At 39.8% G+C, this 14,075-nt stretch overlaps 1 protein-coding gene across 3 annotated transcripts; it reads right to left on the minus strand.

The window, feature by feature from the left end:
- Nucleotides 1–1,114: 1,114 nt before the first annotated feature.
- Nucleotides 1,115–12,533, minus strand: LOC137717349 (trans-Golgi network-localized SYP41-interacting protein 1-like). 3 transcript variants are annotated; one of them, XM_068456677.1, is made up of 10 exons: nt 12,313–12,533; nt 11,791–11,927; nt 10,949–11,563; nt 4,820–10,798; nt 3,227–4,115; nt 2,453–3,129; nt 2,198–2,339; nt 1,997–2,078; nt 1,748–1,895; nt 1,115–1,492 (listed from the first exon to the last, which is right to left on the minus strand). In XM_068456677.1, the coding sequence occupies exons 2-9, from the start codon at nt 11,839–11,841 to the stop codon at nt 1,793–1,795; spliced, it is 8,538 nt and encodes a 2,845-aa protein (XP_068312778.1). In that variant the 5' UTR covers nt 11,842–11,927; nt 12,313–12,533; the 3' UTR covers nt 1,115–1,492; nt 1,748–1,792. The 3 variants fall into 3 exon arrangements, with proteins under 3 accessions (XP_068312778.1, XP_068312780.1, XP_068312779.1); XM_068456679.1 differs by having other exon boundaries at nt 4,820–10,831; nt 10,940–11,563; XM_068456678.1 differs by lacking the exons at nt 11,791–11,927; nt 12,313–12,533 and having other exon boundaries at nt 4,820–10,809; nt 10,949–11,086.
- Nucleotides 12,534–14,075: the final 1,542 nt, after the last annotated feature.

Consider the following 14,075-nt stretch of genomic DNA (forward strand, 5'->3'; position numbering starts at 1 on the left):
GACGGTAATAAGAGGGGAGAAAATCCTACCTCTTCATTCTTGCATCATTGCATTACTTTTACTAATGTGACAGATCTGAATGTGTGTTTTGCATTTTGAAGAGAAATATTTCAGTTTTTCTTTAAATGTAAATTTTTTTTATTTTTTACAAAAATTATATTATTTACATCAAAGGGATGTGTAAATTGACTAGCAATAATGTGGTTCAAATTTCCTTTGACGAGAATCAAACTTAAAATATTTCACTTAAAATGAAAATGAATACCATTCACCGTAGTACTAACTACTAAGTGGCTTTAAATGTAAAAAAATAAAAAAATAAAAACCAATTTTAGGAAGAGAGAAATTGGAGTTTTTTTTTTTTTTTTTTTTCCTAGTTTTCATTTTGATAGCTTTTCTAGTTGATTTGTCAAACAATAGATTATGTTAGATTAAATGTTAGATTAGCTACCGACGGGATTTGAATCCACGCCGTCATATAAGGGCTCAACACCTTTCTACTACTGTGATAAAAGACGACTTGCAAAAATTGGAGCGTTTTGACCCGATTAGAGGTGTGGTCTATAAACTAACTGAGATTTCTCTATGTGCTCGGAATATAAGCCGGTACAGCACATGTCATAGTATATAAGTGGAGAAATGTTTTTTTTTCCAATCACCCCTTTACTTGTATTATGATATATGGTGTACGAACCAATTTTTTCAATACACTACAAAATTTCTCCTCAAGCAAAAACATGTGAGTACCGGTCCTCTTTTCACAACATAAAACAAAGATCCTTTTAGGTGACAAATTAAAAACTTCCGTCTGGTTAAAAGTTCTAATGTTGTTTATGCAAAGAAAAAATCATCGCTCCACATTATAAAAAAAAATAATAATAATAATGAAAATAACTTAAAAACTTTGAGTTTTAACAATAATGACAAAATAAAGAGTAAAATGAATAGTACCAAAACTGACTTTTTAGTGTAAAAATGTAATTTTTAGTTAAAGTGAAAAGTACTGTAGATTTTTCGTTAAAACTCTCTATAAAAAATTCATGAACCAAAGCTTTAATTAGGTCAAAGTCTCGAATATGAAATATGAAATAGTCGAAATTCTGAAAAATTAAAGAACAAAAGCATTAATATATGCCTGAAAATTTACATTACACGACAATATCGTCATGACAAAGTACTAGGTTGGAGCTTTTTGTTACACAGCTAAATTCTCTCCAATTATATAGAGAGAACCCTATTGTAGTAGCAGCTACGATGTACAACCTTTTGTGGTTGGGTATTAAGAAAACAAATGAACTATGTTTGTTTCCCTATCATCGAACTTTCTTTTCTTATTACGATGCAACCAAGCTTCTCAGATTCATTCGTATAAAAACTGCGAATCGGAATCGCTCGGTTTTGGAAAATAATAAATGGATCTAATCGCATCTACGAAGAATAAAGCATTACCATCGTCGGGACACAAGGACTCCAAGCCCTTCAAAATGTGAACCTGCATCACAAGGAAATGCAACGCGTAAGTTCCGAACTTCACAAGATTTTTCGAACCAGAGCTTCGCAAACACAAAACTATAACATAAAAATGAGCAGTGCTTTTCACACTATCGTTTTCTCCTTCTGCACCCTTCCTTTAAGTCTCTTGATTCTCCTTTGGTTTATTTAATCCAAATATTAGTTTATAGGGAGAGTGCAGGGGCGTAGAATAACGAAGGACAGAAATAAGCAACTAATGAAGAATCTTTCTAACCACTTCTGGCTTTTCAAGAGAATCCTTCTAACCGCTTCTGGCTTTTCAAATTGCAAAAGTTGCAAGAAGCGCATGCAGTACAGCCCAATATAATATAATGCCAAGCCGTAAAACAGGTTTCCGCATTAGAGTCCGATCACAAGATACCCTGAAAGGTTGTGTACAAGACGATTTAGTTCTCACAAAATCTAGGTAAGTTTTAGATTGAAATATTACCAAGAAAAGAAAACAAGGACTGGATATGCTTACCAAAGGCCATCAACCATGTTAGCCACGGGTCTAGTAAATCTTGGAACAATTCTTGAAGTCGTGAGTGACTTGAAACCATGAACTACAGCCGAAGAAAACAAATGTTAAACCAGTAAGAAATGCCTTCAGTGACCATCTGACTTGGTATTGAAGGGCAAAGACCAGTATAAGATGGCAGCAATTGTATCAGCATAGGATTACCTTTATCGTCCTCTTCATCTTCCAACCTACTACTGCTCCCAGAATCCATATCTATGGCAATTGCAACTTGGTCATTATTGCCCTTGCGCAAACTACGGACTTGAGGTGCAATGGAGGTCCCAGCTTTCACCCAGTTGTTTTTCTATTAAAAAAATCCACAAAATAAAGCTTTTAATGACATTACAATACTCTGACAAAGGGCGAGAGAAAGCAAGGTGGTAAATAAATAAATAAACAAATATATAAACATCTCACCGCAGGCTCGACCTCAACAATTTCAGAGGTGCTGCTAGTTCCCCGACCAGAATCTTCCACACTGTCAAGCAAATTTAGCCGTGATTCCTTCTCATGTAAAGACTTCTCAAGAGTTTCTCCTTTGCGTGTTAATTCTTCTACCTTACTCCTTTCTGCTTGCAACAGTGTATCCTTGCTTTGAGCCACAGTTCGTAGATCCCCCAATTCTGAAATAACTGAATCAATCTTTTTCTTGAATATTTCCTTGTAGTCAGAAACTTGATCACTGTTCTGATCCCCATTGTGCAGCCCAACCCGAGCAATATTCATGTCAAACCATGTTAATAACTCATGGATCTCTTCTGAACTTCTCTTGTTGCTGGTTTGTGATGCAACAAGAACATCATTCGTGCACCTAGTGACCTCTTGCCTTAAGAAGGATATCTCATCATCCCGTTCTTGCAACTGTGATTGGAGCTTTTCCACCTCACCAAGGAGGCTTGCAGACAGATGATGTAGTTCATCAAACTTACTCACAGTGATGGAAAGCCTTTTCATAACCTTCCCGCGGGAAGTTTCAAGGTTCTCCAAATCTAGGTTCTTTTGTTCCACAACCTTTTCCATTTCCTTAATCCTGGAAGTGCGACCTTGCATCTGCACCTCCTCCTCATCAAGTGCTTGCATTAGGTCCTCAATTTCTGCAATCACAAACAATTTTGATAATTGGTGATTATTTAATATAACCATTTCAAATTTCAATCAAATATAAAAACTGTAGTAGACTCAATAACTGACCTTGATCTTTAGCAGCAATCACATCAGTCAGTGATCTGACCCTCTCTTGTAACTCGGTAGAAGTAGCACGGCCATCTTCTAATTCATTCACTCTCTGCTCCAATAAGTTACGTTCACCCTTCATCACTTCTATCCGTTTCTCCAAATCATGCACCAAAGATTTTGAAGATTCAAGATCTGTTGAGTAACTTGTTGCAGCTGCTTCAGCTTGCTTGATTTGACTTACAAGCTCCATGCAAATCCTTTCCTTTTGAATGTCCTTCTCCTGAAGCTCTTTCTGCAACTTTGAAATGGTAATCTTCAACTCCTTTTGGCTACCTTCCACAATTTCCGTTGTAAGAGAACCAAAATCACTCACAGTTGACAATAGCCTGTCTGTCACACTCCTGACACATTCCTCAGAGCGAAACTGGTCTTCTCCACTAAATGAAAGTCCATCCTCAGAATAATTTGCTAATGTCAATCTCATCCCTTGTTCTCCAGCAGACCAACCATTTCCAACCAATTCAGCTTTTCTTCTGCCCATTTCCATAACTGAACTAGTGCATGCTTCAAAAAGCAAGGCAATATTTCGGCGCAAGAAAAGAAGCTCATTGTCCTTTTCCTTTTCAACCCTTTCCACATGCAACAAGTCTCTCTTCAAGGCTTCAAATGACTCATTTTTGGAAGTTAATTCTCCACGAACAATTGCCATTGATTTAGATACACTGCTAGCTTTTTCATGTAATGAAATTGAGTGTTCATCTAATTTTTCTTTAAGCACACCAATCTCCATCACCAGTTCTTGCAGATAATGCCTTACATAAGTAAAGATTTCAATTATAAAACTGTCATCAAATTGGCCATGCATGTTGGAGTCTGACCAAGAATTTGTCGAAACAAAGTTCTCCTGAACAGGGAAGCCAAAATTAGAAGATGAGAAAAAAATGCACGAACTTGATAAAAAAATAAAGATAATAAGAGAGAAGAATGCTTCACATCAAATTTAAGGACTATGATTGTCATTCAACATATAACAGTAAAAATATAAGAATAATAGTCATTAGTGATGATGATGATAATTATAGTAATGGTAATGATAAGACTAACTATAATCCAAAATTTGGATAGCAAGTGACATGACCCTATTTATCTTCATTCTTAATCCCACATACTGTCATATGAGTCCCAATTACTTTTAGCGAAGATAATGGCATTCCATCTGTCGCATCACTTGCTATCCAAAAAGTTGGAATTTATAAATAAAGCAGACCTATAAATAGACGAGAGAGAAGTACATATACATGAAACAATTCTTCAATAATCATTTCTCACTTAAGAGGTTTCATTTCTAGTTTAACCAGCTTACTAGAGTCAACAAAGCATGCATTTTCCAAACAAAACCACTGCACTCGTCTGACTTTAAAATGCAGGTTATTTGAATTTTCGGGCATAGGGAAGGTACAACAGAATTCAAACAAAGGCATACAAAACAAAGGACCTATAATTGGTAGAAAATGACCTTTGACAAGCCATATGGAATAATACGAATATTTAAATACGGGCATATAAAACTGGAACAAATAATCATGCGTGTGCACATAAAAAAGGTACCTTGTCTGATTTGCTCGTGATGAATCCACTGCTTGTAGTGAAAAGGGGCACATCAACCACATCAGTAGCACTGCTTGATTTGAGGCAGGAATCAATACCAGACTCCAGGTTGTGCAAAAATACCAAGTCCTGGTGAAAAATACCAGCCAATAAACTACTAACATCATGAAACCCCTTCCTAAGTTGATCTACACCAGACTTTAGTCCTGAAAATTCAGAAAATTTGTGTTTTCTTTCCTCAGAGTGAGCAGTAGAAACCATTTCAAGACATGAAAGAGCTTCGAGCTTGGCGGCCTCTGCAAGATCCCTTTCCTTGGAGAGTATAGCAAGTTCACTCGCAGATTTTGCTAGTTCTTCCTGGAGACCATCATTTCTCTCTTGAACCTCATTCAGTTCTGCAAGGAGTAGCTCTGATGCTCTTTTTGATTTCCTAGCTTCTTGTTCTGAAGAAGACATATTCGCACGCAAATCACAGCACATTTTCCCGATTTGTTCTAACTTAACAACTGGATCACCAGAATTATCATCCTCTGCAACATCAATGTTTCCTAGAATATTTATGATTAAGCTCAAAGTATTTCCTTTCTCCTGCAAATTGTTCTCAGCTTCTTTCAAACAATTCCGCAAGAATAAACTCTCAGACTCTAGGGCTTCTACTCTCCCTGGATAAGAAGACAAATCCCTGAACTTTCGTTCATATTCTGCAAGTTTACCTTCGCCTATCTTGGTCTCAGATCTCAAGCGTTCCACCTCAGAATTGATCTCATCAATATTTTGTTTCAGACTGTCACGCTGTTGCACCAATTGCTTTCCTTTTCTAACTGCAACGTTTAACTTCTCTCTAACAGAAGCTGACTTCTGCTCCTCCTGATTAAGAAGCCCTTGCAACTCATTCACTTTTTTATCTAGCACTTCTAACTCACAAGCCAAAGACCGTTGCTTCTCCACATATCCATCTCTCTCCTCCTTCACATCCAAAATTTCACGTTGAACCTCCTCCAACTCTTTCATCAAAGCAACTGTATCTGATTCAGCAGTATCAGGTGTATTTGCACTTCTCGCTTCAACAACCATTGCTTCAGAATTTTCAGTATGAATACCATCGGCTGCAACCCCAAACGCTGGTTTTTCTGAGGAAAGAGCTGCATAATTCTCTAAAAGCTTATTCAGTAACCCTTCGAAGCACTCAATGCTGCTTTCACCAGAATACTCTGAATTTGTTCCAGGATCCTGTAATGCATCAGTAACCAGACCCTGCAATCTTCTTATGTCATCTTCTAAGCTGAGAATTTGCTTCTCAATCCCACACAGCTTGGCTACGTTCTCCTGCAAATCAGAAACTTCCTCCTGCAGTTTTTCATTCTCAAGCTCAAACCCAGCTGCCTTGGCTGAAAGTTTATCATGATCATTGATCAGAAGCTCCAATCTTTGAGAAAGATTATTTCTCTCATCAATAAATGTTTGAAGGTCTTCCTCAAGGTCAGATGTTCTCCTTCTTGAGTCTTCCAAATCAGCAGTTAGCGTTACACAATGGCTCTTAAGGTTAACAACCTTCGGCTGGAGAGACATATTATCACCCTGCACCTCCGAAAGTTCTTTTCTTAACCACTCAATCCTATCCTCTGGCTCCAAGGACCGCAGATGCGATGGCATATCAATCCTGTCTAAAAGTTCCTCCCATCTCTGGACTAAGTTGTTCCTTTCCATTAAAGATTGCTCTAACATTTCATTCTGTTCAGCCAACCCATAGAACTTACTTTGAAGTTCATCATATTTTCTTTTGAAATCATCACTGGAATCTGAACTCGGCTGTACATCATCTTTCCAGGAATCCATAACAACAAAACCAGCATCAGATGAACCTCCTCCAGCAGAACTCTTCTGATCTGAATCTGTCTGAGGAAAAGTATTACCAGTAGCTGACCTGGCCAGCCAATCGATCTTTTCAATAATATCTCTCGAATGAAAATGCTCTGGCAGATCAAGGTCTTCTAATATCTCTTCTATTCTCTGAAGGACAGAGTCTTTGAGAAGGAATGATTCTCTTAATGCAGTAGCAGAATTGCGAATGTATGAAAGCTCAGATTCCAGAGCTTCCACACGCTCACCAGCTTCTGAATATGCCTTGAGCTTTGTTTCAACCTCAAGAAGCCTGGAATCTTTCAATTGCAGCTCCTGTAAGAATCTTTCCAGTTCACTAGATTTCTCTGCAAGGGAATGCTTGAGACCATCTCGCTGAACAATCAAGCCTTTCCCCTTGGAGACAGCAATGCTAAGCTTCTCTCTCAGGGAAGACACCCGCTGCTCCGATTGTTCAAGTTCATATAGTTTCTCTTGTAACTCAGAACGAATAACAAGAAGGGCTTCCTCAACCTGACTTAAACTTTCCCTGAGAACAATGGTTTCACTTTCAAGCTGAAAACACGAGGCATTTAACTGCTGTATTTCTTCCTGCATTGAAGTAGATTCCATCACCTTGGATTGAAAACCTTCTTTAGATAAGCCTACCTGAGCATCAGCATCCTTGTACTTCTGAACAAGACACGATACCAATGATTCCAAGCGTGAAGCAAGCATTTTATCTGCTTGAAACTCAGCATTTTCCACTTCTAGCACACCTTCAATATCTTCTATTAACTTCTGAATAGCACTTGAATCCAGGCATCTTTGTTTCAATTCCTCAAATTCTTCTGCTCTAACCATCAACTCTGAATTTAGCTTCTTGTTAACAGATTGGAGTTGCAGTCCCTCGCTCAGAAAATTCTCCAGCTGTTCTATGATGGTTTCATAAATACTATAATCCAGAGGATGAGGAAGCTTTTCATTTTTCAGGTTCATCTCACCTTCATCTATAGACCCATGCAAAACTCTAAGAAGTTTGCTAAGGTTGCCGTACAACTTGTGCAGCATATCACTGGCCAATTCATTCTTTACATGGAGATCGTCACATTTCTCATTCACTTCTTTATGTAGAATACATATAGCCTCATGGTCTGTTTGAGAGCTTTTAAGTTTCTCCTTCAAATCTTCAATAACAGTGATGGTATCATAAACAGAAACAACGAAATGACTTGTGTCCAAACATTCATGAGACATTGGTGTAGTTGTGCTGAAACCCCCAATAGACTCACCAAGCTTTCCAATCGCTTCAACAACCGGAACGAGAGTGGAATTCCAATGCTGCTCAAGTATCAAAATCCTCTCTGCCGCTTCCTTGTGAAAATTTTCTAACTGATCAGAGATCTGAGACACCATGTAATTTGAACTCAGATGTAAATCATGCAATCGACTCTGCAATTGATTAATTCTTGATTCATATCTATGTAGCTTTCTTCCAACTTCCAAGTTTTCAGCTTTGAGATTAGTAACTTGTAGTCTTAAGGACTCACAGAGAACCAAAAGCTCACTGTTCCTTGTTTCAATGCTGCCCCTATGTTGTTCTAAAGCTTCATATAGGACACAAAGTTCAATATTGGTAGCTTCCAATTTCTTGCTATGTTCCTCCAAGTCTTCATACTGATCCTTCATCTCTCCGAATGTAGCATTAGCAGTTTTCCTACCATCTCGTTCCTCCTTGAGCAGTTCACTGGCATTTGCAGCATCCAGAAGCAACTGCTCAAATAATGCTCTCAAGTTTCCAGTTTGCTCTCTTACTGACGCAATTGAATCTGCTGGTGATTGATTGTCAGTTAGACCTCGTTCCTCCACATCATGTTCATCAAGGTGCACCTTTGACTCGAAGGCTTGAATCAGTTTTGAGACTGGAGGAGTGGAGACTTTATCACCTGACCTATTCAACAATTCTGAACGAGAGCAGATGCCTTCAATTTCCTGGACAAGTTTGTTCATCATTTTCTCTGCCTCTTCCACGCGTCCCTTTAGTGCTACAAACCCAACGGAATCATCAAAAACTTCCCTCCCAAGATTCAGAACTGGTGAACCTCCACCGCCATCAGATGAAGGTTTTTCCACCATAATAAAGGAGCCTTCACTATCTTCCATCCCAGGAACTTGGTGATATTTTTCATTTTCAATTTCATGCCTCCTGCTCCGCACTTCTGAAAGTTCAACTTGATCCCCACCTTCCCCAGCCTGGGATGCAATTTTGATTCCACTGGTATCAACCTCTTTCATCTTAGCTTTAAGTGTGTCCAGACTGCTAGTAAGAAAGATATTTTCTTCGGAGAGTTGTTCAAGGCGTGTTGTTGTTTCTTTTTGGTCAACCACAAACCTCATATGTTCTTCATGTTCGGCAGATAACCGCTCTTGAACAACAAGAATTTCGGAAGACAATCTCTCAATCTCGTGGGCAGAATAATCCTTCTCCTCCTTGAGCTTCTTTCTCTCCTCTGTAACCAAAACAAGGTTTCCATTCAATTTTTCATTTTTTAACTGCAAATCCAATACTAAATTCTTACTGGCAGCCAATTCTATTGCAAGTTTCTCATTCTCATAGAAAAGATGATTCTTCTCTTCCTCGAGCTTCTTACTCTCCTCTGTAACCATAGAAAGGATTCCATTCAAGTTGCCATTTTCTACCTGCAAAGCCAATACTGTGTTCTTACTGTCAGCCACTTCTATAGCAAGTTTGTCATTCTCAGAGGAAAGATGCTCCTTCTCCTCCTCATACTTCTTTCTCTCTTCTGTTACAGAACTCAGACTCCCACTTAAGCTGGATATTTGATCCTGTAGAGCTTCCACAAAACTTTTTCCATCAACTAACTCTGCTGAAAGCTTCTCCTTCTCGTGAAGATAACGATCATTTTGCTCAACAAGTTTCTTTCTATCTTCATCCCACAAAGCAATACTCCCATTTAATTTCTCATTTTCCGCCTGTAAAGCTGCCACCAAAGACTTGCAGTCAGCTAACTCAGCTGACAGGATCAACAAATCCTGCTTTGACCTTTCCAGGCTGCTATTCGACTCAGTTGCTCTAGCAGAAAATTCTTCTACCTCTGCCCTCGCAGTTTGAAGTTGGTCTTGGAGCTCCTCCTTCCCACTAGCAACAGCCTGGAGTTCACATCTGCACCCTGCAAGCTCTTCAGCAAGGCATTGGTTCTTCTCACGGACTTCATTTAGTGAAGCACGAAGAAGAGATGTTTCATCAAGTAACTGATCACGTTGGCAATCAAACTCCACTTGCATCTCAGACTGCTGCACAAGCTGCAAGTCACTGATATCTTTTGTCAAATGTGTGAGAACCAATTCTTCTTTAAGTTGCTCAAACAATTCCAGAAATCCATGTTCTGACACAATCAAATTGGTAGTCCCCTGAGATGCACTAGAAACTGATTCAACTGACTTAATAAGAACCCTGAACTCTTCTTCACTAAGCCTCCTAACTACTTCTGTGAGCTGTGAGAGACTGATTGAGCTGGCATCCGCAACAGGAGACGCAGTCCATCCTTTATCGGGAAGCGCCATATTGGTTCCTGGAGGACTTTCAAGCCCACCCAATGGATGTTTCTGATGATGATCCACCAGAAGAGCCCTATGTTCTTCCCTGCCTTGCCCAAAACCAGATCCAAATTGCACCTCGGACTTTGCTTCAAAATAAGAGCCTGGAACATCTTCTGTTTCCTGCCGGTCATCCATAGCAGCACTAACAACCAAAGATCCATCTGCCTCAGGTAGAGCTAAAGCAGATACTGAGAGTCCATCAGACATGGTTGCACCAGTTGACAGAGATGATTCATCTGCCTTGCCGATCTGTTCACCCATGGAGGACTCGAGATCAGGGAAAGTTTCAGCAGTTCTATCAATCTCAGATAGAGCTACACTTCTATCTCCTGCAAGTTCCACTTCTTGATCAGATGCTTCATCCACTTTATCAGTTTGCTCATCTATGGAAGGTGCTTGGCTAGAGAAACTTTCAACACTTCTATCAAACTCAGATGAAGAAATCTTGTCATCTCCTTTAAGCCCCATTTCTGCTTCTTGACTACGATCACAATTTTTTGCATCCAAACCATCAGCTTCCTGCATTGCCCCTACCCAGCAACAAATGAGATTCTAATTATACGTCAAACCCATCAGTTTTCCTAACCTGCTCAATTAATCTCCCAAAGAATCCCAAAGTAATAGAAAGTTTAATAACAAAAGGAAAAGGGCACAAACTACATCTGTTACCTGATCTTCCCTCTCCTGCACCAAGGATGTATTAATACTCTCTGGCGAAGGCAAAGGCTCCTCATCTCTACCCTTTGTTTGATCAGTATTATCAACTAAAGTAGGTTGAGCGGACACATCAACCAGCATAGACATATTGGCATCTTTGGCTAGCCCTCCGGAATCCATGACATGTGAAGTGTCCAATGAACTAACTCTTGCCTCCTCAGCATCAGTGCCCGCAGTACACTCCCCCTTGTTCGTGGCGGAAAACTTAACATCATGCTGACTGAATCCCACCTCCTGTGATGCTAACTCAGCATTTTTGTCAATCAAAGTTTCAACTGCATTTCCCTCATGTGTAATGGGAACTGCCGAGGGAGCAGCAGAAGCAACATCAATGTCAGAAGCTGTAGAAATCTCCCCAGAATGTGACCCTGACGAGTTGATGTTTTCCAGATTAGCATCTACACGAGACTCAGTTTCTCCTTCAGGGGCCTGTGTCAACGCTGTAGGTTTAGTTGCACTAGAGACTGCATCAGCATCAGCTTCATGCTTCTCTGATTTACTAGACTTCTTTGTGGATTTTCCACTTCCACTGCCTTTACCATCTTTTTTCTGGCGAAACTGTTGAAGCTGCCGGCAGAAATACAAGATTATATATTAAGTTCCCACAGCTCATTTGCACTCTCCAGTTGATTACTAAGACATTGAGGAACAGAGCAGAGAATAGAGTAGCAAACCTATAGGCACGTACCATACAAAAAAGTTTTCCAAGTAAAAGGATACAGCTCAGACAAGTTACATTTTATCGGGAACCAAAAATTAGGTCACAAGATACATGATCCAAGAGGTCAGTGTACCTTTTTTCGTCCGGCTGAGAGCAGATCGGTACGGCTCTTGTTCTTGTCCATCCGATTCCGATCCACTCCGTTCTTGCTCCCCACTGTGACTCCACGCCAATCACCACAGCATCGTCTTACTCACCATATAATCCTTCCTATAAACCATTAAACACAACCACTCCATTACATTCGATAGAACTACAAATACTCGTGCTGAATGGAACTACAAATGCTAGAAAATAACAGAAAATTTCAAATTTCAAAACTCGAAGTTTAGTGCTGATTTCCGGCAAATGAGGACCACGCAAACACTAACTATGTTCAATTTCGATGACAACGACATTCTTATTCAATCTCCTTTTCTCGGCAGCCAAACAGGAAACAATATCATATGAAATCGGATTCGAAAAGATCCAGAACCTAATTCATTCACACTCTAATCAAACAAATCTTAAAACAAGCAAATCAAAACGACGAAAACAGTATGAATCATACAATATAAAACGAATAGATTGGAAAACTGATGGGAAGATATGGTACCTGGATGTCGCGGCAGCTGGATCGGCAGGCCGTCGCGGTTGATACGATTGCTTCGGTGGTTTCGAATGAAGGTTTGCTTTTCAATGGTGCCCTCTCGGTTTTTCTCTATCGGCGTCACTGTGTGTATACGGGTCGGTCCCCCCTTGTCCCTTGGATCTAACGCAACCTTCGTTTTCGTTCTGTGTCTGTGTTACGCCATGTGATTTGCCTGCGCAGGTGAAACGTCGATTTGGGAAGACAAGTGAAACGTCGCTGTGTTATAATATAAGGTAAATCTCAATTACTACCCTCAAATTTCGTGATTTTCAACATATAAAGTTTTAATTTTTGGGATAGTCTCATATATATGTTAAGTTTTCTGTTAGAACTTCTATTAACTGATGATATAGTGCACATATGAACAATTACTGAGCGCCACGTGTCAATATGAGCCCACTTCAATATTAAAAAAATACAAAAATACAAAAAAAAAAAAACATCCATCTTCTACCTCCCCCAACCACGTCCCTTCCTTCTCTCCTTTGCAACCCCCACCCTCTCTTCTCTCCCTACAACCCCCAAGCACCCTCCCTCCCTCCCTTCTCTCCTTTACAACTTGCACCACCCACCCTCCCTCGTCTCCTCTGCAACCCGCACCACACACCTCACACCAATGGTACCACCCACCTACCAAATCAAAATCATAGCATCGACAAAACCCTAGTCCTAACCCCCCCCCACCCCAAAAAAAAGTTTTCCAGTTTCAAATCTCAGTCTAAAAAAAAAAAAAAAACACCAAAGAGAAAAGTGGGATTCTCTCTCCCTCTCCGTTCTAGGGTTTCTGCTTCTGCCATTGCCACGCACGTTCGCGCATTCTTTTCGCCATTGCTACCATTGTTTGCTCCGAGCTCATCGAAACTTTCGATTGCTGCTAATTGGGATTCTTCGATTCAATGTTGTTTTTGGTAATTGCGAGGTGTTTTGTTCGGACTTGAAGGAAGGCTTCTTGTACAGACTGTGGTGTAGGTGAGGTTCATCTGCTACTTGATTTTTTATTTCGATTGTTTGAAGTAGTTGATTAAGCACTTATGCGAATTGCTCTTTAGGTGGTAGGGTTTTGGATTGTGGTTTGCACATTGATGAATTCGATTTTTTCTTTTTTAATTTTGTTTTGCTAAATTTGGGTCCGAACAAAATTATCCTCACCCTCCTCGCTATCCCTGTCGATCAAATTAGAAGCATCCTCGAGCTCTCCGTCTAAATCAAAATCAACCAAAATCTTGGTCTGTGTATCTCATTCTTTCCACCAATTCCCCAATCAAAATCTTAGTGCGAGGTGGGCGGTGCGGGTTGTAGATGACACACCCCGACCCAGAAAGTCCACTTGGACCCTGAATCAAGTTGTGCTGGCCGACACCTGGAAGGTGACAAAGCCATAAAATGTGATAGAGTGTAGAAAAATGTGAATAATTTGAACCTAAAAATTATTAATACCAGAGTGCGTTGCGAGCGGGAGCGAATCCATTTCACGCACGATGTCAGAGCATAAGTAAGGTACAGGAGTGTGGGTAAGAATCATACCCTCAGAAATATCCATCAATACAAAGATTCGCCACAGATTCTTGTCGATACAAACTCAGCAGCTAAAACCTGGAGGGCACCAAACAGAGAGTGTGAGTAAGCAATAAAACCAAGCTTCCCAAAGTTATTACGTCTCTAAAAGTAATGCCCCTAAATGTAAAACCTGTATCCTTTTCCATAAGACAATACAACATATATACATA

This window comes from Pyrus communis, chromosome 15 (genome assembly GCF_963583255.1).
Source record: "Pyrus communis chromosome 15, drPyrComm1.1, whole genome shotgun sequence".
Lineage (NCBI taxonomy): Eukaryota > Viridiplantae > Streptophyta > Magnoliopsida > Rosales > Rosaceae > Pyrus > Pyrus communis.